At 46.7% G+C, this 26,876-nt stretch overlaps 1 protein-coding gene across 4 annotated transcripts; it reads left to right on the top strand.

Annotated features, from left to right (window-relative positions):
• The first annotated feature begins 22 nt into the window (after nucleotides 1-22).
• OIT3 (oncoprotein induced transcript 3) lies at nucleotides 23-25,810 on the top strand. Of its 4 annotated transcripts, none has more exons than XM_088168566.1 (9): nucleotides 23-162; nucleotides 9,117-9,491; nucleotides 10,410-10,520; nucleotides 13,348-13,470; nucleotides 15,304-15,426; nucleotides 18,841-19,001; nucleotides 19,888-20,303; nucleotides 23,768-23,867; nucleotides 25,179-25,810. In XM_088168566.1, the coding sequence occupies exons 2-9, from the start codon at nucleotides 9,248-9,250 to the stop codon at nucleotides 25,365-25,367; spliced, it is 1,467 nt and encodes a 488-aa protein (XP_088024692.1). In that variant the 5' UTR covers nucleotides 23-162; nucleotides 9,117-9,247; the 3' UTR covers nucleotides 25,368-25,810. The 4 variants fall into 4 exon arrangements, with proteins under 4 accessions (XP_088024692.1, XP_088024693.1, XP_014737731.1 ...); XM_088168567.1 differs by having other exon boundaries at nucleotides 26-156; XM_014882245.2 differs by having other exon boundaries at nucleotides 75-4,984.
• Nucleotides 25,811-26,876: the final 1,066 nt, after the last annotated feature.

Here is a 26,876-nt window from a genome sequence, read left to right as displayed (position 1 = left end):
GTTTCCTCCATTTCTTTTTGTTTAGGTTGTGTCTTCTTGACTGACCTTACCTCCCCGAGGCCGTGGTGATGCTGATAATGGCTTTGCTGAAGAAGCCTGGATGGAGAGCTGGCTGCCAGGCCTGGCTGCCTAACAGGGATCTCGGGAGGTGGTGAGGTAGAGGTAGAGATACTTGGTCTAGCCAAGATCTTCCTTTGTTTGGCCAGCATAGGAACAGGATGAGAATATAAACGGGCAGGTAATGCCCAGCAGCCCAAAAGAGGTACCTGTGGTGTCAGTGTATTTCTGTACTGCACTCAAGTGCTGTTTTGGAGAAAAACTGGAGTGTTAGGCTTCAGTTCCTTTCTTTCTGGGTGCTGGAATGGTTTGATTTGTCATGGTGATTTGTTCATTACCTTTGGCAATCAGCAGTGTGCTTTGTCATAACTTTATGGCTTATTAGGATGTTTGGTGCAGGTTTCAATCAAGCCTGCTTAAAAAAATTACCATCCATGTTTAGCTAGTTTTTGAAAAAGCCAACTCTGGTGTTTTTCAAAGCTGGAGGAGAAGGGCTGGAAGCTGTTTGTTGCCAATCACTGCTGACAGACTTCCTTCCTCAAAGCAGCCCTTAGTCTGCTGCAGTCCCCAGGTGAGCTGCTGCCACCCTTAGGTAAATTGTTTGGCTCAGTTGCATAAGAATTCGCCCATTTTGGCATCCAGGAGAACAGGAGACTTTGTGACATCTTAGCACCACCATCTCTATTTTGAAAGCAAGAAGATGCTGTTACAAAACTGTTCCTGCACATGCTTTAATGTTGTTCTAGAGACAGTGTGGGTAAGCAAAGTGTCTACCCTTATGCCCTGAAATCCACAAGCCTCCCACTCCAGTCTCAGTGCCTTGGAATGCTAACACTGAAGGGAAGGGCAGGGTTTGTTTGCTCTTCTGATCCACACTGTTGTATCTCAACATCAACACACTCTCTTGCAGCAGCTATTTCCCCTTTGGGAGCCAGGCAGGTGACAGGGTCCTGTCCCCCTGGCAGCACATGCAGACCTGGCAGTGCTGCCTGAATTTTAATGTACCACTGCATTCCTCAGCCCTGGTGAGGGAGAAGCAGCAGGGTGCATTGCAGTGCTGCTTTTTCTACCAATTCTGTCATTCTTTTGATTAACCTCCTTCTGTGAGGGAGCTTTCAGATAAATTATGACCAGTTCAGTTTCCTGGAGAATTGCATTAAGTTCTCTTTTTCACACCCATGAGGCTCTACCTTGCAGGCCCCTCCAGGGAAGGTGTTCATAGCTCCTCTTTCCTGAGGAGCAAAGAAGAAACCCTTCTTTTTTTCTCCCTGTAACCCTTCCTGCCTGGCAGGCAGCAATGATGATCACCTTGCTGCAAGTTCTTATTCTTCCATATTGGCTTTAAGAGGGTTTGCATGATGCTCTGAAGCTGCTCTTGGCTGTCAGACCATGGCACTGAGCCAGCCATGTGAAGCTGGCCAAGCTGCCCTGTCTTTGAGCCAGTGGACCAATTTCTCTGATATCCCCTGGGGTTTGTGTGCATGTGGAGTTACAAAAGCAAGCTTCTTTCCTCTGTGCCCCATTGTATGGCTTCATTTTCACAGAGGAAGGAGATTTTTATATCTGAAGTATTCTTCTACCTATCCCAAGAGATGCTAATTATTCCTTTTATAAACCCCATCAGGCTTATTTTCTTTACTGACATAAAATCCAGTAATGGAAATTAGACTTGCAGTGTATCTAAGTCCTGAAGCAGGAGAGAAGCTGCTCTTAGGCTGTGCTGCTGTGGCTCTGAGGGCTCTTAAAAGATGAGTCCTCCTTCTCTTTCTGCCCCTGACTAGTTTTGCAGTTATTGCTGGGCTATTTGTGCTCTAATTCCTCCATGTGAAAACGGAGGAGCATGGAAAGTATGCTGGATTTGTAGGACCTGTGGGAAAACACTCTCAAAACACCAAGTTCTGCCATCACAGTGCTCCACTAAGGGAAAGGAAATAACTGCTACTCTTAACTAGGAGTGATGTACTTGCCTGATTTAAATGAGTTCTCAATGTTGTACTTGTGTTGAGTTTGCCCACACTTCACTCAGCTTGTGCTCCCTCTCTGATCTCCACAGCCTTTCCCACTTGCTCTGAGTCCTGGAACAAGTTGTTTACAGCAGCAAGGCCTATCTCAAAGTCCTTGACTTGAGTGCAATCCATCTCAGCTGCCTGTCAGGGCTTATTGTGAACATGCATCCTCCAATCAATCCCAGACAAGAAAGCCTGTCCTGTGTGCCACGTTCTCCTCCCTCTCTCCAGCAGGAAGTGCTGATTAGCTCTTCCTCCTGCTCCTTCTAGGCAGGTTGCAGGTTCCTGTGCTTCACACACCTCCCAGGCACTGAGAATGGCTCTGACAAAGCCAAGATCACCTCAGCAAATGCCAAAGCACTTTTATTCAGGAGTCCATTACAAACTGTAGGAGGCTTTCCAGCACAGCCAATGCTTTGAAGAATCTGAGTTCCTTGTGTGAGGATGGTAAAGCCCTGCAGAGATCTCTGGGAGGGACAAGAAGCAGAATTGCCACCTGCAAAATGAGCATTTTTCTTGTGTTAAGAACAGATATGCACAGGCTTTGTAGCAGGTTTAGAAAATCCCTCTTGGGTACCAAAATGAAATCCCTACCCCTTATTTTCATTTTGCCTTCCTTCTTCATATCTTTTAAACAGTATTGGTGGCTTTTTTTAAGAGATTCTAACTTGAGCCTGATTCTTTTTGGTGCGTTGGGCTCATCAGTCTTTGGGGTGCAAATGTGGATGTCAGGAACAACACATTTGCTGCAGAGTGCAGGTCCTATAGAATGCCCTCTTGGAATTGTCTCTTTCCCAAAGCATCTCCTTGCAGGAAGGATTTTTGACTGGGCTTTTTCTCTCCGTTTATTTCTCAGGTCTGTTATTGCTCCCTGAGATTGTTTGTGGGGGAATTGGAGCTGTGAATATCAACCAAATTTACTTTCAAAGGGAAGGTGCTGATAGAAGAATTGCCTCTGGTGCTTCTTCCCAGAAGTGTTTAGAGGTAGCAGACTGTCTTCTCCAGCTTGAGACCATTTCCTTCAACTAGATGTTATGGTGATTTGGGATAGTGTCCTCTCTGGGAATGCTGGGATATCTCCTGCTTTAATCCATTCTTGAGAACTTGATAGGGCCTGTGGGTGACACCTTTGAAGCTCCAATTTGTGATGCTGCAGTTCATTTCTCTGTGTTAATTGTCAGCTGTCAGTCACTTACATGTATCTGTCAAAACCTTGTTATAACAGGCTCATACAGCAGCTACAAAACAAAGGCAGCTGGTGAAGAGATGCTTCAGAGAGCTGTACACACCTGTGACACAGAGCATTCCATTCAGGCTTGTCAGTTTTATTTACCTGGCATCAGAAGTATGAACCAGCCTTTCAATGAAAGTGGCAAAATAGAAATTCTGGTGGCTGGCTGTATTATTCTCTGTTCAATTTTAGTTTCTCTTCTGGGAATTCACATAATCACCTCTTGAGGGGTTATCTGCTTTGATAGCTTTGTGTAGTGAATCTGTTCGCCTTTCCTGTTGTTGGAAAAACCTTTCTGGTACTGCTGTACAGCTGTCAGCACAATAGAGCCACAAGAATTTATATTTTTGTTCCTTATGGGAGCAATAACAGTAATTTATTTGGAGCTTTTTTTTTGTTCACCACTGAAAAAACGCTCCTGTGCTGGGGTGGAGAAGAGCAGCATATTGCACTTCACTCTCAGGGGCACACCCCGACAGAGAGAGGCCATTGAGAATTTTCTGTGATGTACACTCCCTGCAAGACAGACAAGCACCCTACTCCCTGTCCTGTGCAAATTCAATAATGGAGCCACCTTTTTTTTCTTGCTGGGATTTGAAGCTTGGTGTCCTTTCTTAGGCCAGCCTGCTGCAGAAATGCAGGATGCCAAGGGAATGGGGAAATGCCCACGTTTGCCTGATTGTGTGATTACTGTGGGCTCAGCTGCACTCATTGCTGATGGAGAGCTCTTGGGGTGGGGTGAGAGGGAAGAGCCCTTTCTGGGTTTGCTGTAGTAAAGAACACATTTCAGTGTGCTGCATCTAGAGCTTGTGGCTGTCACCTACAACTCAGCCCAGTTTGGTTTGAACTAGTCAGGAGAGATTGTCAATTACTGGGTATTGCATCAAAATTAATTTCCATAACGTTGGGATTAGTTTGTTTTTTCAAGACAAGGGATTGTAAGAGCACTGCAGGAAAGTGTCTTTACTTGCCTTATTGGATAATCTGGCTGCAGTGGTCAGGTTGTGTGAGCAGGAGTGGCAGGGGTCTCTGTGTAGCCTAGGAATAGCTCATTTCCCTGTGGAGCACCCGTCTTTCAGTTTGACTGATGTTCCCATTGTAGCTCTGCTCCAAGCACTCCTGTGCAATCTGTGCTCGGAAGGACCAGTGCTGCTCCTTTGGCCACCATTTCCTGCAGTTAAGGCTCCTTAGTTGGTGTTTTCTGCCTGGAGGGAGCCCTGGAGTGTGACTTGTGGAAGGAGCACAGATAACAAGCACCCATCTGTTCTTCTTTTCCATCCCTTCGGGATGTCCGGGTGTCCCTGGTTAGAATTCTTCTCTGGATAAGATAGTGGAGGTGTCACTGCAGGGCAGTCGGGGCAGAAAACAATAGCAGGTCAAATCTAAAAAACAAGATTGATCAGTGAGTACATCCCTGCTGTCAGTAAGGGGCAGAGCTGCTCTGGGGAGGTCAAGGCTGGAGCTGTAGCCCACGTCCCTTTGGCTTCTTCCTCTGATAAACTTCCAGGACAGTAGTCACACTTGGAATCTTGCAGTCAGAAGCTCCACTGAGAGGAAGGCAGCAAGAGCCACAGCCTGTACAAGGACTTTCAAGCCTCTGTCCCTTGAGTGGTGGCTCTTCCTCGGCTCAGTGGGATGTTCCAGTTCTTGTTTTTCTTCGTTGTTCAGCTCCAGCCAGTGTCTTCGATGGGTGAGTGAAGAGGCATTGCCTAATTTGTGTTTGCTATTTCTAAGGTTCACAGTGAGCCTTGGTATTCGTAAGTGAGAGGCTGGAAGGTGGGAGAAGAATCCCTTTTCTTTGAAGGTGATGTGAAATTCCTTCCAGTTGGAAAGATCCTTCTGTTAAAGTGTGAAGTCTCCCATAGTGGAAGAACCTCTATTGCCAAGGCACTGTGGGATTTTCCTCTTCCTTTGGAGCTCAGACTCTGTGCTCGCTTTTCACCTGCTTCCTTGACAAATCTGAACTGAATTTAGTGCCATAATGCAGTGCTGCTCCCTTTATTGCTTAGCTGTGCTGGAGCAGAAACCTCCAGTTGCACAGTGCACCCAGGGTTAATCTCTGCAGGCTGGGGCTCTCACCAGTGCTCACTGGAGCCTGATTTGTCACCCAGTGTGTGTGCTCCCATGTCAGCCAGAGAACTAACGATAGCATCAAGCTTACAAATGGAAAAGCTTTGCTTCGTAGCCAACGCTTGTCAGCCTCAATTGCTCAGGCCACGCAAGAGGCATTGAGGAGGAAAGGAATTGAGCCAAGAAAAATGAAAAAATAGTGAGCTGGAGACAGTTATTAATTTTGTGCAAGCCCCCAGACTTGTTGTTTGGAGAGAAGAGGTGAGAGGCTGATCAGTTGCTTCTCTGTTTTTGTGGAATTTTTTTCTTAAAAGCTCAATTTAATTAGTTAAAATTAAAAAACTGTGCTGCCAAAGACACCTGGTGTCTGCAGGGAGGCTGGTGTGGGGCAGCACTGGCAGTCCAAAGGTGGCTGTGAGGATCTGCAGTGTTCCAAAGAGCACTGTCTGCTTTTTCTACTTGTTTGCCAGAAGCTCTCAGGGGAATGAAAGATGGGAGGGAATGCTACCTCAGTTCCCCTGACGTGCCTTCTTCCATGTCCCTCTGAGCTGCTGCATGTTCATCTCACTAAATTTCATCTTGAAATTATCTCCTGGATGTTGGGCAGACAATGTAATCTCCCTAGATGAGCGTTCCCAGAGCCTGTCTACAAAGGATATTTCATAATTACACGAAAGCTAATGAGAGTGTTGGTATTTTTAGTGCTGCCCAGCTGGGAAGCTGACAGGGCATTCCCGCTTCACCTCATTTGCCTTTTAACAACGCGAAAACCTTTTCATCTCAGTCAGTGACTCACCCTAAGGCCACACCAAATCCTCTTGTGGAAACCAAGGGAATTACAGTGAGGGAAGTCCAGAGGAAGCTCCGTTCAGGACCTAACTTTTCCCTTTGGGAGAAGTCAAACCAGCCTTTGGAAGATGGGATTTACAGCACTGCTGCTGTCTGGGGGTAAGGGCAGGAAGCAGAGGCAGGTGAAAAGGAGAGCTCACCAGGGAATGCCTGGTGAATCCCATCAGAAATTCCCTGCTGCATTCCCCTCTCTGCTGCTCAGGAGAACGAGGCTGGTTGTGGTGGCAGTGAATCAGCTCCCCTGCATATCTTTGACTCGTGGCACTGGAGATTCCTTCATAACCCAGATCCACGCTCCCTGTGCCAGCTCTGCAGCACTCCCGGCTCTGGCAGCTGCTCCTGCCTTTTTTGCTGGGTTTGAGAATAAGCAAAATGTATCTGTGGCTGAGGAAGGCATGAGAGATGTTTTATTTGTGAGATATTTCTAGGAGGTGGCACATCTGTGGGACAGATATTTACAGAGGACGCAGCTAAATAAGAATGACTTGAAGTCTATTCTCTGAAGCACTTGTAGCTCCCACTTTAAAGTCAGTGAAACAAATCAAAATAATGAACCAGGATCGTTTTTGTTTCTAATAGAAAGATCACAGTATTCCTCCCTCACCCAAGCTCCATCACACTATTGTCAAAACAAAAGAGCAAAGCTTTAGAACTTCAAAAGAAATGTGCTGTGGAAAGTTGAGGCTGTTCCAGTCCAAGATGCATTTTGTCAGAGTGATTGGTTTTATTAGCCTAATTTAGGAAATGGTAATCAATTTTCCTTACTCAGGGCAGTATTAGCATTCCTTTTACTTAATAGGGAATTGCTTGTCATGGATAAGTTGTGCTTAATCAGGTATTAAATGTAAGGCAAAATGGAACCTCTGGACTTCCAGTGAGGAAGCTGCCAAATGAGGGTTAATTAGGAGGAGACTGAGAATTTAATGAACACTTAAATTCTTCATTTACATTCTCCCTATGGTACTCTCATATTTTAATTATTTGCAGAAGGTTCAGAAAGGCCTCTGAAAAGGGACACACTGCTTGAGCATTGCATGAACAGACATGCCCTTACCAGGAAGTCCTTGTGTTCATGTCTTGCCCCCCAAACACTCACTTCACTCACAAGCTGCCGATCTCCTGTGCAGATCAGGGGGGTTTGTGGGCTTGCAAGGAGCACAGCTGTGTGAAGGGTTTAACGTGGTGCTCCCCAGAAGGTGCCAATTCAGACCTAGATTATCAGATAATGAGTAAAAAGGTTTGGCAGCTCAGCTGTGAGGGCTAACACTGGCTGTGGATGGGTTTTAAAAGAGGCTGCATAACCTGTTTGAGATACAGTCCTTTGTTCCAAGGCAGCTGGGACAGTTACCAGTGACTTAGGAGGAGCTTGCAGGTGCTCGGTTACTACTTGAACAAAGGATTGTTGTCCTAGGCTGTTGGGAAGGACGAAAATTTAACAGAAAAATTTTACAGATATACAGGAGGTTCTATAGAAATGAAAGCAAGTTTTGACATAGAAGAAAAGAATTACTGAGCCAGTCTGACTGGGTAACTAGAAGTCAAAGAGCAAGTGAGCAGGAAGGGGCTTTTATGACTTAGAGCAAAGGATAAATCCACCTCAAAAAAAAGATGTTTTTACCAAACACAAGGACTTTCACAGGCAAACAAGAAAGCCAATGGTGCAAGTAGAAAAAAGATCTCAGCATTCTCCACTGCAGAAAAACTGAAAAACAACTTCTAGCTTAAACTGTAACATACCAACCTTTTGTGATTGGAAAATAGTAACATGAATGTGATAATGTTAGTAGTTATGATAGGCTATAGGTAATAGTAAAAGGATTGATTGGTTTTATGTATTAGGATGTTCTGTAATGAAAAGTTTATAATGCTTTATAACTAAATTATAAACTTTGTAACTATATAATGCTTTATGAATGGAATTGAGCTTCAGGACACACGGCTTGCCTATAGCCAGGGTGAGCTCTAGGCTCACCCACAACCCCCAACTGCTGTAACCTCGTCTATGCAACAAACAGCATTTTAAGAGCTGTCTGAAGTCTCCATCTCTCCATCAGGCTCTTACACTAGGCTAGATCCCAGAGTATATTTCCTGTGGCAAAATCATTACCTGGACCTCAGATTTGCTTGCATCTTGTTTTTTCCCCCCATTAGCTAAACACCAAGTCAAACTGTTGCATAATGTTGTAGAAGCCCTGCTAATTTACTTGTTCCTCCAAGACCTTGGAGACGAGCTGTCAGAATTTTCCACAAGGCAATGAGTTTGCTGGCATCACCTTTTCTCCATTGGGATCTCTCTGTATCACAACAGTTCTGTTAAGTCAGACGGAGGAAAAAAAAAAGCTTGATTGTCGCCGGTGGGGTTTTGGGGTCCTTTGGGATGCCCCAAACTGTCTCAGCAGTCCCCAGTGACGGAGCACGTCCTTGAGCCTTGCCCAGATAGAATTTTGGCTCGCAGCGAGCACTCAGACCAGCGGGGTATAGAGACTGGCATATGTAGAAAGGCACAAATCCATAGTTTATTCCGTGAAGGCATCCAATCTAATACATACAACGGTTATTGTTTTACAATACAGGGGTTTTTATATCTTTTGAGGGTTTCACAGCTTGTACCAATTACCAAGGGAATTCTACATTCTAACCATGATTTTATATTCAAAGCTAGCCTATAGATACGAAAAGAAAATGAACCACTAATATTAGAGATAGATAAGAGGGTCTTCTAAAGGGGGAAGCAGGATTCCTTTTCGTATTCATCATTTAACAAGCCATTTCTTATCTTTAAGCTATGGTTTTCCAAGGGGCCTGCTCTGGGGATGCAGAGGGACTTCCTTGAATGTTTTCTGCTCCCTCCACACTTGATACCTAGCAGCTGTTCTCTGTGTGTGTGTGTGTGTGTGTCCCAGCCCTGGACCCCTGCTCCGCCTACATCAGCCTGAACGAGCCCTGGAGGAACACGGAGCACCGGATCAACGGCTCTCACGGACAGCCCACGTGCGACAGCGGCATCGACGGCGAGTGGTACCGCTTCACGGGCATGGCCGGCGACGCCATGCCCACCTTCTGCATCGCCGAGAACCACTGCGGCACGCACGCTCCCATCTGGATGAACGGCAGCCACCCGCGCCAGGCCGACGGCGTCGTGCGGCGCCAGGCCTGCGCCAGCTTCAGCGGCAACTGCTGCCTCTGGAACGCCACCATCGAGGTCAAGGCCTGCCCCGGGGGGTACTACGTGTACCATCTCACCAAGCCCAGCGTCTGCTTCCACGCCTACTGCGGGCGTAAGTCACCTCCCTGTGCCCTCCCCTTGGTCGCTGGGATTCTCCAGCTCCGTGCGGGAGCAGCGAGCTCGTATCGCCCGCTTTGTTCCGCTGGCGGGATTTTTTTCCCGCAGCTGACCCGGCCTTGTAACAGCGGTGGGAGTTTTGCATCACTTAATTAGTGGTTTCTGCCTTCGCTCAGAGCCAGGATTAAAAAATGCACGAAGGAAACGGGTTTTCTCATGTTCAGGCTCGGTTGTTCATTAAATCTTATCAAAAAGTGCAGAGCGTTCAGAAGCACTTCTAGCCACCAGCTAGAAGCGAATAAAACGGAGGAAGATCCAGCTGCTACAAGCCAAACAGTCCAATAGAGAATTAACACCTACGTTATTTATCCTTTTAACCCAATAACTAACTTCCCGTGACCCTCAGTGTGACACTGACTAACCAAAAGCTACTACCTGAAGCTATAAAGAAGAAGGAATATGAACACTGAGCCACCACCCAAAATCCTTATCTTGTCCCATACCTATTACTATACCGTCAAAACCTCAAATTTAAAACCATGTAAAAGCACACACTTCTATTTAACTACACACACATGGTTTTAACTTCATCACTCAAATTTGGAAGCCAAGGCCTCAGGCCAAAAGCAGTGTTCTCCAGGGGGTCAGTGTCAGAAAGCACAGAAAGATCAAAAGCCCCAGATTTCTGGGATCCAGCATGGCCTCAGTGATTTAATGCCCCCTGTGAGCCCTGAGGTTTGTCTTATGCAAAGTCAAAATTTGCATCTCTGTCTTGCAGTAATTAGACTCAATTGCAGCTTCAGCGAGGTCAGCTTTCCCAGCGTGGGCCAGGGTGGGAAGCTGAGGGGGCAAATCCTGTACTTTTGTTGCATGCTCAGTGCTTTGTGCTGACACTGTTCTTGTCATGCCCTAGATTTTTATGACATCTGTGATGTGGTGGATTGCCAGGGCCCCTGCCTGGACACCAGTGACTGCACGTGTTCCCCGGGTACAACACTAGGACCTGATGGCCAGACATGCCTTGGTAAGGGTGGAAATAAGCTGTGCCACTTACTGGTGCTTTTCTTCCATTTGTTCCATTTGCTCACATCTCAATCCCTTGCCTTACAAAGCACTATAAAAAATGACATATCCTGAGAGGAGTTTTCCCATTTGCTGCCTAGAACCAGGACTGTGATTCTTTAAATGGTTCCAAGATATGACATCCCATGACTGCATCCATTCTGGTGCCCCTGGAGCTCCACATTTGTGAGGCTGGGTTTGCCTTCTGCATGGTTCAGTGGCAGAGTCTCTGTGCAAGATGATGGTGCAGGATCATGTGGTATCACTGTGGCACTCAGGAAGTGCTGTGCAGTCTGGCACTAGAGATTTCCTCTCACATGCTCTGTTGAATATCTCTCCTCCAAAAGAAGTTTTGCTGGCTGCTGTAGGGCTGCACACTAAACTCCACCATACTTCCTGCTCTTTTGGGACATTGTCCAAGGCCTCGGGCTTGAAGAGACCCAAACAACTCTCAAGTCCCCCCACAGCTGCAGTGGTTTTAGGCAGCATGACAAGGAGCTGGCACTTGGTGGCAGAGACCAGCATGGCCAGGAGGGAGGTGAGAGCAGAGTGGGGAATATGGGCTTTGGGGATTTGTGGGGGAATCCCCAGGAAGCTCTGAGGAGAGAGTGGCTGTAGTTGTGTGTGTGTTGCTGGGGGAGAGCACCTGGACTGGGAGGTCAGGAAAATGATGGGACAAACCAGAGTGCTGGAAAGGGGTGGCTGTTGGGGAGCTGCAGAGCCACACCAATGGATAGGAAGAGATAAAGGAGGGGAGGAATCTCATCTGTCACTTGATTTCGTGGTGAAGGTGAAAGCAGAGTTGGTCCAGGAGGCTGTGTGGCAGGTCAGTCTGTTCCATAGGGGCTACACCTGAAAAAGCAGATGTGGGTGGTTTCTTTCTTCACATACCCCATGTCTGAGAGCACCAGGGCAGGGTCCACAGTCATTCCAGTGTGTGGAAGGAGCAGCCTGGTCCTGCTGCAGAGTTGCACTTGCTCACAGTGATTCTGGGGAAGGCTTTTGCTTAAGCAGCTCCACTTGCCTGCAGCCAAGTGGCTGACTGAGCTCTCTCAGATAATTAAAAGCATTTATTGGCTGCTTCTGTGCAAGCCTTCCAGTCACACAAGTGCCCTTGACAAGCACTAGCACTCAGTGAGTGTGTGGCAGGCTCAGAGGAAAGGATTTCTTGCAGCAGGGGGGCACACAGGAGTCCTGAGCTTGTCTGTGTGTGCTGCAGCTGCTTTCATTCCCCCACGAGCAGGATTTCTGCACTGCTGCTTCTCCTCCAGATTCCCAGATGGCAGAGCACCTCAGCTGGAATGATCACACTGCTTCATCTACCTGCAGCCTCTCTTGGGTGGCTCTGTGATCTTTCTAACAACTTTCTGTTGTGCTGAGTAATTGTGCAATCACATCTCTGAGAGCAACTGTGTCCTCCTTACGGAGAAACCAAATAAATCCCTGTTTGTCTTTCCTAAACAGAGACTGTGCTTCCTTTCCCAGCTCCCCTGAAGAGGGGACTGAAGCTGCTGCAATAAGGCAGCAGAGAAGCTGTGGCTGCCCCATCCGTGGAAGTGTCCAAGGCCAGGTTGGATGGGGCTTGGAGCGACCTGGGATAGTGGCAGGGGATGAAACAAGATGAACTTGAAGGTCCCTTCCAACCCAGACCATTCTGTGAAGGCTGAGCAGCTCTGTGCAGCTCCCTGTGCATCTCAGTACATTTGATGCTTTAAATCCCAGAGCAGAACGGCTGATCCTGAGTTACATTTTCATTTAGGGGTTAAATAAGGTCTTAGATTTCCTGTCACACACCCACCAACTCCATGCATTGCCTTTGACTTCTTCAATGCCTGTATCCATGTTCTGCTAAGCTGTGATTAAAATCAGCTTAGCACTGTCCCAATCCAGTTTCAAGCAACCAGCCTGCATCTCAGAATTGCTGCTTCTCACTGGTGGGGAAGAGCAGGGACAGAGATCTGTGTGTGCTGTAGAACTTGAAACGACCAGTCAGGGGAATTTCTGGGCCCAGCCCTTGACCAAGACAATCTCTGGACCCTTCTAACAACATCACCATGACTTTGCCTGTAGCCCTTTCCCTCTTCACCTTCTGTTTTTAAGCAGCTTTGGTTTTATTTTTAGAAGGGAAAGTGTGGAGCCTGTCACATGTGTGAAAAGCAGAGTCTGTGTGAGTCTCCTGGATGTGCTTCCTGCCTCCTAAAGGGGGGTACTGGCCAAGTCTGGCTAAAAATACTCAATTCACATTGCTTGTGGAAGGAGACACCACCACCAGCTGCCAGCTGTGGGTACTGTGCATGTGTGTGACCACAGACACCTGGGAGAGCTCATCTCTGACCTGTCTATTAAAATGGTACTTTTCTTTTTTTTTTTTTTTTTTTGGTTTTAAGCTTCTGACACCTAATAAATGCCAGCTTCTAAGCTGTTTTGATGAAACCCCATGTGAACCTCGATTGATAACTTCAGCATCCTGGCCTGCCTAGGAGAAATCATCCATTTTGTGGCTCAGCAAGAGCAATGTCTGCCCCTTCCTCTCTGTTTGATTTGCTTTTTGCACACAGAGATAAAATCAGGTTCAGGAATTAGAATCTCAGATAAGAAAGCACTTTTCAAAAACAAAAAAAGAAAGACAGAGAGACACAGAGCAACTTTATCCTTTACAAAACTTAAGAGGAATTTTCAGAGCTTTACCAAGAGATTCAAAAGCTACTGTGAGTATTACTACTTTTGTAGTAGGATTATTCATTCCAGAGCTTGTTTTTCCATTCAGTTCCAGAGCTTGTTTTTTTCAGATGAAAATGAGTGTGAGCACAACAACGGAGGCTGCAGCGAGTTCTGCGTTAACCTGAAGAATTCCTTCCGCTGCGAGTGCGGGGTCGGGCGCACGCTGGGAAGCGATGGGAAAACCTGTGAAGGTGAGGCATCAGCTCCCACAGGCTGCTGGAAACAGTAGAAATCATTCCCTTGCAACACTGGCTCTCTCTTGGCTCCTTGCACCTGGGATTAAATGTCACTGATATCACCTCTGTGCTTGCCAGAGATGTTGATACTAAAATATCCTTCTAAGCAAGCAGAGAGAAATCTCCTTGTTGCTGTCCCTGCCTTGTCCATTTTTGTTAGGATTTGCTTGTGTTCATCTCCACAGAGGACAGGCAGCAGTGGACCTGGAAGATTGGTTGTCCAGGCAGAACTTGTTGCTGGAGTTGTTGGGATTTGGCTCTGGAGATTTGTGTGGTAGAGTTTTGTGAGGGCAGATTTAGCAGCTCTGATTTTTGGCAGCTCACATTAGGCACGGGGTAAAGTCATGATATTAGACTAGAGCATGAGATAATTATTTTTTAGCTTCCCAGGACAGAGATTGAGGAGAGGGAGTGCCAATCTGTGGACAGAAGTAAAATTTAGGATTTGGGCAGCATTTTTGCTCTTTGGTGTCTGTGGGCTCTGCTGCTCCGTGCAGCTGTCACTGTTCCTTCACAGTGGTGGCACAGCCAGGTTGAAAACCCTTGATAAATTTAGACTGCTGGCTTAAAGACCAAACTGTGGGCCTGATGTGTTGTCACTAACAATGTACAAACATCCCTGAGCAGAAATAGGCAAACCCAGCAAAAAATGATGTGTGCCTGATGTTTTCTGGGGTGAGCTGTGGAAAAGCACTGTGCCCCCTCACAGCAAAGCTGCTGGGTGCTGTTCACAGACTCTGTGGGGCCTCAGACAAGAAAAACAACTACAGATGTGCCTCAGTTTTTGGTTACCCAAAAGAGCTAAATCTGCTCTCTGAGCTCTGCTGGTACATCACTCATGCAGGCAGTGACAGTTCCCTGGGAAATGCTGCTGTGCAGAGTGCTCCTTAAGTACTTGTCAAGTTATGTGAGCCCAAAATGGTCTGTGGGCTTTGTCCCTGCCACATCCAGCTCTGAGCTGCTGGGGCATCACATAAATGAGCTGTGCAATTTTTATTCCCAAGTGCTGCACTCTTCTGACAGGGCTGGAATAGTCTGTTTGGAAACTCGTTTGTTTCTGCCATTCCCCAAGTTGGCTTTTAGGGCCTTTGATATATCATTTAATTTCCCTTCTGTAAGAAGGATGGTGCCTTTCAGGAGTTTAACACTGCTGCTGGGGATTTTTACAATCTTGTTAGTGAGTTTTATTTCTGAAGATGTGCCCTCAGCTTTGTGAGCCAGTAAGAGAATGGGATGTGAGGTGTGAGCCACCTCACAGCTTGTTGCTGCAAAGAACAAATTCAAGAGATTTAGCTTGATTGCTGAATTGGTGAAGCTGAGTAGAATTGAAAGTATCTCAAAATTTACATTACGATGCTTTACCCATTGCTTTGACTCATGTGGGGTGTTCAGGCTGTTATTTTCCATGCACTATATAGGATTGAGTGTGGGATTTCCATCTTTTTCTTTCCAAATCAGTGAAAACCGTACAGTGATTTCTGATGGCAGGCTCGGGGAGAAATCTTTTATATCTATGATTTGCTTATCTTACGTTATTTTACTGAGAACAGTAGAACTCATCTAGCATATTCATCCCAAAGGATTAATAAAAAATCAAGCAATTAAGGTTATTTGAAAGAAAAAAATCATGATGCTCTGCATAAGTAAAAGTGTACAGTTAAAAAAGGGATCTCCACCTCATTTTCTGGGAAACAAACTGTTGCCTTTGAGCTGTATTGTTCAGACTGTTGGGTGGCCAGGGGTCTGTTGGGGTCTGTCAGGATGTGCTGATTTTCCTTTCTTTCCCAGAAATTGAAGGCTGTCACAATAACAACGGAGGCTGCAGCCACACCTGCATTGAAGTGGAAGACACCTACCAGTGTGAATGTCCCAGGGGACTTGTTCTGTCAGAAGACAACCACACTTGCCAAGGTAGGTCAACAAAATCTCCCTGTCAGTCTCTGTCCCCCGAGGGAATGTCTGAAGGAACTTCTCTTATTGTTTTTGCTGTCTTCCCTTAGTCTGTCCTCTCCAGCTGGGTTCATGGAGCTTTGTTACTAATGACAGACCATCCAAAAGTGAGAGCCTGAAGATGTTGCACTTCCATCCAGGCAGGACAACAGCCACAGGGCTCTGTGCTCTGTGCACACCTCTGATAAATTTCTCTGCTTCAAACTTCAGAATCCCAGCTAAAGCAGTCCAGTTCCTTCCAAGAATGGGGTTAAAGAAAGAGGCATGTTTTTTTCCAAGTATGCCATTCCAGTAAGCATTCCTATGCCTTGAAGCATGGCACTAGCTTTGATATTAGGTGCTCCTGCTGCCCCTTGGAAAAGTGCCCGGGATAGCATCTAAAAATTGACTTTTACTTCTGCTGTGTAGAGGCCAGAGCAGCATTATCCTTGGAGAACCTTCCATCTGAACTTTCCACAGGGAGTCCTTCATGCTGAGTCACTTGTGCCTATGGCATGCACATGGAAAAAAAACAAGCTCCCTGTTTTTTGCAAAGATTTCTTTTGCAAATTCATCCAGCCTACCAGCAGCCTGGTGTTGCCTGGTGTGCTCACAGAACCTCCTGCAGTCTGATGTGCCACAGAGTGCCCAGATATCAGTCAGAGGGACAGATTTGGGCTTCATGGTGGCCAAAAGGACAGGAATGCCTCAGAGAGGAAGTTGGAATGGTTCTACTTGATGGAATTTCTGCTTTTTAAGCTTTTTAGAAATGCAGGGCTCCCAAGGGTGAGCATTGCCCGCTCGAGATCCAGCAGTGCTGGTGGGGATTTCCAAGAGCTGTGATCATACTCAGTGATTGAAGATCTGATTGATGGATACAGGCCAGAACAGAGTGATGTTTTCCAGTCCTGAGCCCCTGAGGCAACCCCAGCAGGGTTGGAAGTCCTGGATTTCCCAGCCAGGGTTTCTGCTGTTTGTGAGGCTGCTAATGAGGGCAGCAGCACTGCTGGGAGCCAGGCTGGGGCTCAAGATACAGCATCTCATAAAGTGAAATTGCCTTTTCTTTTGCATTCATGGATTTATCTCCCCATGCTGTGGCCTGAGATTCGGGTATGGAGCTGCACCACACAATTTCTTATGACACCTAATCAGGTTTATATTGCTTCAATTAACAGTGCAGGGCAGCCATGGTAGCCTGAAGCAATTGGATCTGCAACCTCTCTGAGATCTCTCAGATCTCCCCTTTGCACTGTCTCCATGTTCAGAACAAACATTAATAATCTTCCACAGAAATCAGAGTCTAGAGGCTGCAATTTTTCCACGAAGACACCAGCCAGCAAAATTCTTGGATTTTTGCAGCCCATCCTACCCCACCTCTTCCTGAAGAGTAGGGATGAAATGCTCTTTCCCCCTGTCCTCTGCCCGAATTTTTGTGCAGGGTTTATGTTTGTAGCAGTGGGTCGGGGCTCCCCATGACCAGAGAGCCTGCTCTGCTGAGCAGTCTGTGCAGGAAGATAGCCTCTGCTCCAAGCAACAGCACTTTGAAAGGGCAAGGAAGAAGCCAGAGGGTGGAATATGGTGCCAGTAAGAACAGCAGACAGAGAAATGAGTGTTGGACTCACCACAGAAGCTTCCTCCCAGGGTCAGGTGCTCAGAGGCATTGGTGCAAAACAGAGTTTAAAGTGGAAATGAGGAGGCTTTCCCTGTTCTCATAGGTGCTCTGAGAAGTATGAGGGTGAAGAATGTTTGACTGGCACACACTGGGTGTTTTCCCAAATAGCCATGAGTTGACTTGAGTCAAGAGGTTCCCTTCACTCGTTTCTGTGTCCAGGTGGTGGAGGGCACACAGGTCCTGCAGCTCTGGAGCACATGGAAAATGGAGAGTTTTCTTTTCTCTCACTTTGTGCCAGAAACAGAGAGATCCTGAACCAAATCAGTCCTGAACTTCAGAGAATTGCACTTGGGATCCAAATCTCTTGCCCTGAATGTCACCTTTATAAAAGCAGTTACATTTTCTTATTTATCAAGAAGCCCTAGAACAGCGAGTGCTTAAATCCAGATGAAGCCAATCAGTTCTGCAAAGGATGTTCCTCTCTGTCTGCATTATTCTGTGTTCTCCAAGTCCCTTTCTCTGCTCCTGAGCCATTTGACATGCTCAGTTATTCCCATTTACCTTCTGCTGCCAGTGGAGGGAAGGTTAAGGTAATTTTTCGTTCTTTAAGCTTCTGTTCTAACCCAGCAGTGTCATTATGGGAACATATTGCTTTGGGCACTCTGCATACATTTTAGCATATCACTTTGAAATTATCAACCTTTAATCAAAAATGCACCCTGGAGGTACTCAGAGGCTGTTGCAAATACCTGAGCTGGGACAGGGAAATTTTAAAGGAGGGTGAAATAAAATGCCTGCTTTAGCAGTGTGCCTTATATCAAATATCCAGAATCCTCAATTATATAATCAATGATTGAAATTAAGGGAATGCAGGTCATAGGAATGTCAAGGACTGGGACTGCAATTAATTTTGTCAAAAATCTCAGGAAACGAGTATATTTACAAAAAAGGTTTTGCCGTGGGATTTTATTTTAAAATAAATGTAAATCCTGCAAAAGGTTTGTTTTTCTGGCTGAAACCAGGATATATGCCACCAGTATGTTTGTCCTGTCTCTAACTGAACTGAACATCCCCAAGGAATATTTATACAGCAACTACTTTTTTATTGAATATTATTCTCTCTTCCTTCATTTTTTATTTTGTCCAAGCTCCATTTTCTCCTGCTTCTTATGTAATGAAACTTTAATGTAAAAAAATTCACACGGAGGCCTGTATTAAAATTTAAAGGTTGGAAGGAGGTGGAATGAGTGAGCTAATTGGGTTTGTTTGTCAGGGCTGGGTTTATTGCTTATAAAAATATTATTATGGCATTTTGAGGTGCTTCCATTTTAGCTCGGTATCTATATGGAATTACTCTGTCTTGTTTCAGCAGGTTCTGGGTTTGATGTAAAATCTGATTAAGGGTCTTAAAAAATGGCTTTGCCTGGGGTGTTGTGAATTTGATACCCATATCTAGCAAAGGCTCTTCCCAGGACATTGCAGTGCAAGAGATATCAACCAAATCTGTGCTGATATTAAAGTGAAGCTGGAAAGCACAGCTACGTTTCTGCTGAAAGTGCAGTGATTTGTCTTCATTGCTTTCTGAGACATTGCTGTGGCTGGAGGATTTGGGACAGTGTTGTGTAGGTGGGAATGCAAGGTGGGTACTTACAGTACTGTGGTAGGATCATAACCATAAATGCTGTCTATGATTCCCCTTTTTTCCCCCAAATATAACTGGTATAGCCCTTCCCCAGCTCACTGGTGGGTTTGCAGCACAGTTATTCTGGAGTCTTCTCTTGCAGTTCCAGTGCTGTGCAAGTCCAGCTCTATTGAGGTGAACATCCCAAAGGACCTGGTTGGAGGCCTGGACCTTTCCCTCATCAACACCTCGTGCAAAGGCGTGTCCAACGGCACTCACGTCAACATCCATTTCTCCCTGAAGTCCTGTGGTACTGTGGTGGATGTATGTGTACCTACTGCCCACTCTCTGGGATTGGGGGATTTGGCTGGGGCTTGCTTGGGGAATGAAGCTGATTTAGCTGTACCCTCAGAGCCCTTTCCTGTGTTGCCATGCAGCTGCCCTCAAAGCAGACCAAAGTCAGAGAGTTTGTTCCATCTCCCCTTCCAGCATTGTGTGTCTGACTGCATGGGTGCTGCTTTCTGCTCCCCTCCTGCTTCACAGGGGTAGAAGGTCCAAATGCCCTCACTCTTCATCCTCCTGCTGAGACACATTCTGGTCTCCTGGTAATGTTTCAAAGGTTAAACTGGCGACTGGTGAGGATCCAGTGTGGTGCTTTGCCAAGGACCTACCAGGGTTTGGTCTGTGAGGATAAGCAGCTCCATTCTGATGGTCCTCAGTAACAGTTCTGAAAAAACTGTTAGTTGAGGGAGGAATTTTTATGTAGTGATCAAAATTCCTTTCTCCCGGGAAGCTGATCACTATGACATCAAGACCACTAGAAGACTCTTTATTGTGGAGATCTCTCCATAAACTTAACAGGGAAGTCTCCTCTCCCACGTAAATTAGTGAAAGACGAATTTAGAAACAGTAAACTAACTGAGTTGTTTTCTGTACGTTTTCAATATTAAATAAGTGGGGAGGAGGGGGAGGAAAAGTGGCCTAAAACGTTTCTTTTTCTTATAGTTCCTAGTAATAAAGTTTCTCTTTATACCATTTAAAGTTAAGCCTATTTTGCCTTCCTTCTAATCCTATCTCACAAGAAAACAGTTTCAAATTAGCAAACCAAAACCACTACAGGGTGTAAGTTCACAAGCTGGGCCTTCAGTGGCTGCTCTGAGCATCAGCCCAGAGAGGTCTTTCTCGGTGATCTCCCCTTTCTTCGCTGCAGGTGATAAATGACAAAATCATTGCCACCAACCTGGTGACTGGCTTGCCCAAGCAGACCCCGGGCAGCAATGGGGACATCATCGTGCGCACCAGCAAGCTGCTGATCCCGGTGACGTGCGAGTTCCCGCGCCGCTACACCATCTCCGAGGGCTACGTGCCCAACCTCAAAAACTCCCCCCTGGAAATCATGAGCCGCAACCAGGGCGTCTTCCCCTTCACCCTGGAGATCTTCAAGGACAAGGACTTTGATGAGCCCTACAGGGGTGCTCTGCCCACCCTCAAGCTTCGGGACTCGCTGTACTTTGGGATTGAGCCCTTGGTGCACGTCAGCGGGCTGGAGACGCTGGTGGAGAGCTGCTTTGCCACTCCCACCTCAAAAATTGACGAGATCCTGAAGTACTACCTGATTCAAGATGGGTGAGCTCACTGTTCCCTCTCTTGCTGGCAGTTTAATGGGGATGAGTTGTCTGGGTGATGCAGGAAACACTGTCCCTTCTCCACAGCAGCCTGTCTGCCCTGCCTGTTTCAGCCATCATGCTGAAACCACCTGTCCCATCAAAAGGAATTGGGAGAAGCAGTGGGAGGCAGTTCCTCCAAGTACAGCCTTTACAGGGTGCATTTCCCTGTCACTGGCCTTGTGGATAATTGAGTTGGCTGCTGTAGATTCTCTTTCCTGATATCCTCTCTCTGCCTGCCACAGAGTGCCAAGCCAATGTGCAGAACCCCCATGGCCATGTGCTGCTGCCAGACAGCTGACACAGCAACTGGAGCAAGTTTCTTAATTTTCTTATAATGACGTTATTATAGCATGAGCCAAAAGAACCCACTGCTAGTTCTGGTGGGAGCTGCAGGAGAATCTCTTGCTTTTGCTCTCCCTGATGCCTGTCAGTGCAATAAACTTTGGCTGTATTTTTTTGAGGTGTTTGGGGTTAGTGATCATTCCAGGATATGCTAAAAATAATTTTGTGCAGATCTGTGGGTTCACTCTTGTAGTGGTTTTTGCATCAGAGGTTTGGGGAGCCTTGCTGTGGGCTCAGCGGTGGCTCCTGAGATGATCCCTCTTTTCAGACACTTCTTTTGGTGTTGAAAAGACTGTGCCATGCAACAGCATTGCTGTGGAGTGTTTGCATCCAGCTGCTTCACCAGACGGCTCTGAGGAAATGTCATAGCTGTGAGGCAGTCTGCTGTCCTCTAGGGAGGGAAATCCAGCCAAAGGAATATCTAAGACATACCCAAGAGTTGTAGCCTGGTAGTCAAGGGACTGTGCTTGTGTAAGTCCTGTATGTTGCCTGCCAGACCATTTAGTGCTGACAACAATCATGTCCTCAGCTGCCAGACTAAATCATCCACTGTTACAGCTGCTGATGGCAAGTCCTGTGTGGTTGTCTTGTAGCAAAAGGGTCCTGCGCTGTAAAGTAACCAGAAATACTGTTTTCATTTCTTTCTGACAGAGGATTCAGCATTAGCCTGCTCTCCCTCCATCCTAGGCTGCAGTCCTTCTGTGCCCAACATTTCTGGGCTTTATGAGCAGATCTGTAATGGAAAAATTGATTTTATCAACTCCCTGGCTTAGCTGTTCCTGTGAACCCTTCACAGAGTCAAGGCCCCAAACATTCATTCTTTTCTCCCCATGAGTGAAAATGATGGGATTCAAAACAGCAGCCAAAACCTGAGCTGGATGGAGAAGGCAGGAAATGTCATCTCTTTAATTTGCCCCAGCACTGGTTGGAGGATTTATGGCACCAGCAGTCCCTTGGTACCTGCAGAGGGCATTAAAACTTCACTGAAGGGAAAAGTGCTCCACTCTGCAGCCATCACTGCAGTCCCCAGTGTCCCCAGTGATTCAAAATTAAATTAGCTGAATGCACTGCTAGGTTGTCCCTGCTCCAGACACTTCTGTAGTAACTCGGTTTCCTTCTAGAAATCCAGCCCCACAAGCTCATGGCAATAAAGATGGGATTTTTGTGACAGTTTATCAGGATCACACCTGCAAGAGTAAACCTCATATTCCAAAGGGAAACACTGTTTAAATTGGAGGGGCTATACCTCGGGCTGAGGAATGGGAAAATTCCCTCTATTGCTGTCTTCTCTGTAAATTGCCTGCCTTCAGAAAACAAAGTGAACCAGAGGCACTGACCGATGGCACAGCTGATAAACGTTGGAGCTCTCTGGGGCATCTGGAGCAAGGTCGTGTCACTGGTGAGGGCAGGAGCTGTGGCTCAGCAGAGCACGAGGTGCTTAAGGTGCAAAGCTCATCTTGTTTTGCCTCAGGCTGCCCCATTTGTTAGGCTGAGGTGGATATTTCATTGTGCAAGCCTTCCTTTCAACCTTGCAAGCCTGAATAAGAGGGTCAGAGCACAGCTCCCATGGCCCTGCCACTCTGCTCCCCAAACCCAAGCACATGATGCACAGGGATAGGGTGATTTTCCCCATATCCTGACCAGGCTCACCCCTTTTCCCTCCATAGCTATCTCTTCTCACCTCTCCAAAGTGGGCAATAGGGTCTCTGGGGGTTTCCTAGGAGAGTGAGATATGGTCTGGCCCCATAAATGCAAAAGGACTTGCCCTTGTGACTCATGAGCTTTCTGAGCTGAGGTTTTGTCTATGTATCTCTGATTCCTTTGTAGTGTTCTTCCACTTTCCCTAGCCCCAAACCAGTAGATTTCCTTCCACCAGTGTGGGGAACCTTTGGAGAACCCGGGATTTAGGAGTCAGTTTGAGCCAGTGTCCAATAATCATCACAGTTTATATGCTCACAAATGAAAACATGCCTATGAGTTGACTTCATGGCCCTAGAGCTTGGCCCCTCACCTAGGAAAAGTCTTTAACTGTCATTCCTTATGACCAGATGCCTTGTTTAAAAGGGAATTTTAACAGCATAGAGATTCCCAAAGGTTCCAGTGAAGGCAGAACTGCTTTTTTACAACTGAACATGTAAAACATCAGCATTGCTGACAATGCCATGCACATTTTTCACATAAAGATGGGAGCTGAAACTTGCTGCAAGAGCAAGACTTTGAGCTACACCAGTACCTCTTCTACCACTTTGTTGTTTTTGTGTTCTTTAGATATCTTTCAAAGCCCACATTGATGGAATTAAATTGCTAGAAAGGATGAGCTGCATTGCAATGCAATTTCACAGCAGCATCAGGGCCTCTCAAGATGCCCAAGGCTTTGCAATAACCAGCAGTAATTATTGAGCCACCATTACTTTTTGTCTGTCAGACTAAGCAGGCTGTAATAGTTTATAAATGCACTACAACTGGAATGTAGCTTGTTATAAAAGCAGCTTATTTTCTTGCAATTTTGCAATCTCTCGGACAATCTTGCATTGCCAGTGATGGAAAAACTGAAATTATAAATGTTTAGTGTAGTGAATTTGAGCTGTTTGACCAAATCCAGCAGGAAAGCAAAGTAAATCTGGATTGTTGTTGTTTTAATCATCTGTCATATTTTAGTAATGGGGGTGCAGGCTGCTTCATTTTAGTATAATTTATGTGCATATCTACGTTTATACAGTAAGAGCATAGCACATTCTGTTGTGTATAACACTGCAGGCTGTTGCACAGGAAGGTGAAATGAGGACACACTTGCCTGCAGCTCCCTGGCAGTCCCTCTCTGAGGGGACTGGGCCATGTCCTGCCAGCCCTCTGCTGCTGAGCAGTTCCTTGTCTGCAGATGCTATTAGCAATGCTGCTGTTTTTCCCCATCATTCCCCACTTTTCTCCTGTGGCCAAAGAGGAAGTAGCAGAGATGGTAGCTGAGCCTGAGAGAACCAATCCCTCCTTTTCTTTCTCTGGTTAAGTAGGCTGGAATGTCTTTTCTCTTTCTTTTTCCATTTCTGGGAAACCCATTAAAGCCTATCCCTCTGCTCTCCTCAGCTGTGTTTCTGATGATTCTGTGAAGCAGTACACGTCAAAGGACCATCTTGCCAAGCATTTCCAGGTTCCTGTGTTCAAGTTTGTGGGCAAAGACAACAAGGTAAGCTCAAAACTCAACTCTTAGATATTTCATCAGCTCTGATATGACTGAGGAGCCTCAGCACCAAGTTGGAAAAGGGTATGGAATGGCTGGCCCAAAGCAGATGCTGCTGTGCCTGCTCCAGCAGTTGCACCTTACAGGAGCCTGACACAGGTACTTCAGGAGAGATTGATAAAAACAACTAAAATTAAAATATGGAGGACAGTTTTGGAACATCAGTGCCACAGCAGGCTAAAATTGTTGTTACTTCCAGGGTGGACCCTTCTTTGCTGGGTGAGAGTAGTGTTCTCAGTCACAGGCACATTTCACAGTACCCTGTCTTTAAAACAACACAGTTTTTAGTTTGGCATCTCTTCAACCTTGTGTCTTCTCTAGCTCTTGTGAGTAGAGATGCCAGGACTCCAGACAGAAGGCCACCATACTGCTTAATTCAATGTGAAACCAGGCTGTCTCTCTGGGGCAGAAGCTCTGTAGTGGGAGGACAGTGGAAGGATAATGCCATTTTCCTAATGCAAATAGCTTTCCTTTCTCTCTTGGAGGAAATTGGATCTTCCAGTCTTTGTTATGCTCAGCCAACACTGCCTGCTCCAAAAGCTGCTGCTCCAGCTACTGGAGAGCTCCAGTAGGGTTAAAACAGATGAGATCTAAACTTCAGGAATTTTCCCTGCCTTTCTGATTACCCCTGCTGCCTCCAACCTGCATCCTCCCATCCTGCACAATGGATTCTGCTTCAAACCCTCCAAGTGTTTGTGGCTGCTGCTTGCAGGGATCTTCCTTGCTCTCCTTGTCATTTACAGGGCAGGGAGCAGCAGTCCTGTCACTCCCTTTGCAGTGCAAGGAGAAAAGGCAGCTGTCTCCTTGCTCTTTGCATTCTCTCTCTTCCCTCAACTTAGCCTCTCATCACCCTGTGTTTTCCTCCTTTTTCCCCTCGGTTTCCTGGCTTTGTTTTCCCAGCTCACTTGAAATTCTCTCGCACATCTCCATCAATCCTTGAGAGGCTTCACCGCCTTCATGGCACGCAGCTCCTGCCAGTCCATGTGAGCTCTTCCAAGCTGGTTCCTTCTGTTTTCATCCCTTCACCTGGAGGATCATTCCACACCTTCCTATCCCCTGTCTCCCCACTCCTGGCTCTGAGATCTCAGCCAGGCTCTCTGGAGAAGGCACACAAGGAAACCATCGGAGCGGCCGTTCTGGCTGCGGACGGCGATGCTGGACACGGGCTGCGTGCCACAGGAATGCTGTGCCGCTGGCTCTGGTGGCCAGCGGTGCCCAGAGCCGTGCAGTGACCGTGCTGCTGTGTCCCCACCGCAGGAGGTGTTCCTGCACTGCCGCATCCTCGTGTGCGGGGCTCTGGACGAGACGTCGCGCTGCGCCCAGGGCTGCCGGAGACGCGCCCGCAGGGCGGCCGAGCAGCGGGAACGGGAGCAGGAGGAGGGAGCTGTTCACATGGCAGACCACGTCCTGACAGGAGGCCCCATCAGAATCGACTTTGATGATTGACACCACCCTCTGGAACAGCATCCCTGGCCTTCCTCATCGCTGCCTTTTGTGGTTGGGTGAGAAACGAGAGGTATTTGTAAAGGCCCTGCTTGAACCTCAGGACTCATTTCCTTAACTCTGTGGTGATTATTTGTGAAGAGGCAGCCCTTGGAGTGTGACCTGGACTGCAGCTCAGTTTGGTTTTATCTGCATTTCTCCCCAAGAACCCTTCAGCTGAAGGGACTCTGTTTCTTTGCAGGCCGGAAGTGTTACCCAACTTTGCCTTTCCACCCATCCACTACTGGCCCCAGGACTGTTTGTCCTTGACTAAACAAATGTTATCCAAGCCCTTCTTGCATCAGACAGTACAAATAGTATCGTAGCTGTGTGTGTTTGCTGTGCAGCTCTGTGAGTGATGCTGAAGCTTTCGGGTGACTGTTTAATAAAAACATGTATAAAATATATCTCATCATGTGTAAATTCCTTGCAGCAATGCAGTTGTCATTACTGGCAGCTAAAGCTCAGATCTATCACAGGCACATTTAAATGTGATTTTAAATAGCAAAAGATATTTAATGAGATTTGATTTTTTTTAGTGGCTCTTGGTAGTTGCATGAAGTTTAATAGTGTTTCCTCCTGTATTTAGTGTATCAATATTCTTCTCCCTCTTCTCCCACCACCAAAAATGCCTTTCCTAAGTGCTATAGCACCTCGATTGTAAGAGAAACACCATTAAACATCTATACACACCCCCCTCCCACGCGTGCTGCTGCCAAGTGTTTGTTTGGAAGTTGTGATGCATTGCCCTGGTTAGGGAGGCCGTGGTTCCAGCAAAGGATTAGAGGAATACACGTTAATTATTTATAGCACTCATTGGTGAGGTGGGCAGTTCTCAGGACAGGGCTGTCCCCAGTGAGCCTGGTGACAGGAGACACGGCAGCCTTGTCTGAGTGGCCGTGGCAGGGGACACAATTACTGCTGATGGTGGTGGCATCGTGGTTGTCAGGAATCTTTTTGGGCTGTCAAGCTCTTTCTGAAGAAAATATAATGCATGTCATCAACTCAGGCTCCTCTGGGCTTCACTGAGCTGTGTGGTGAAGGATTAGGGATGTGGGGTGGAAGGGAGGAAGCACAGCCAGCAGTGAAGGACAAGGTAGGACGGGCAGGGCTGGAGGATGAGGGGAAGGATCCGTCTCCACTCGTGGCAGTGGCACTGCAGTGCGTTCCCAAGGTTTTCTGCAAGAAGCTTCTCAGTGTGCAACTCAGTTCTGCATGGTTGGAGGTCTGCTGGAAGCCCCCCAGCCTTCATCACCCATGTTCTGCTTTGCTTGGAGCACCCAAATTATTGCAAAAGCCAAAATTTGCTGCTGCTCTCAAATGGGAGGGAAATCCATTTGAAGGAACCATTTGAAGGGAGTCACAAATCACCTCAAACATTTCAGCCTATTTCACAGATTTATTTGTGCTGGCAAGTGAGATTCCAGTGAGGAATGAACATTTAATGGCTGAGAGTTTAATAACTTTTCTAAA

The sequence above is a fragment of the Sturnus vulgaris genome, chromosome 8 (genome assembly GCF_052056855.1).
Source record: "Sturnus vulgaris isolate bStuVul1 chromosome 8, bStuVul1.hap1, whole genome shotgun sequence".
NCBI lineage: Eukaryota > Metazoa > Chordata > Aves > Passeriformes > Sturnidae > Sturnus > Sturnus vulgaris.
The sequence above is the reverse complement of the archived record's forward strand: the minus strand, read 5'-3'. Positions and strand labels throughout refer to the sequence as shown.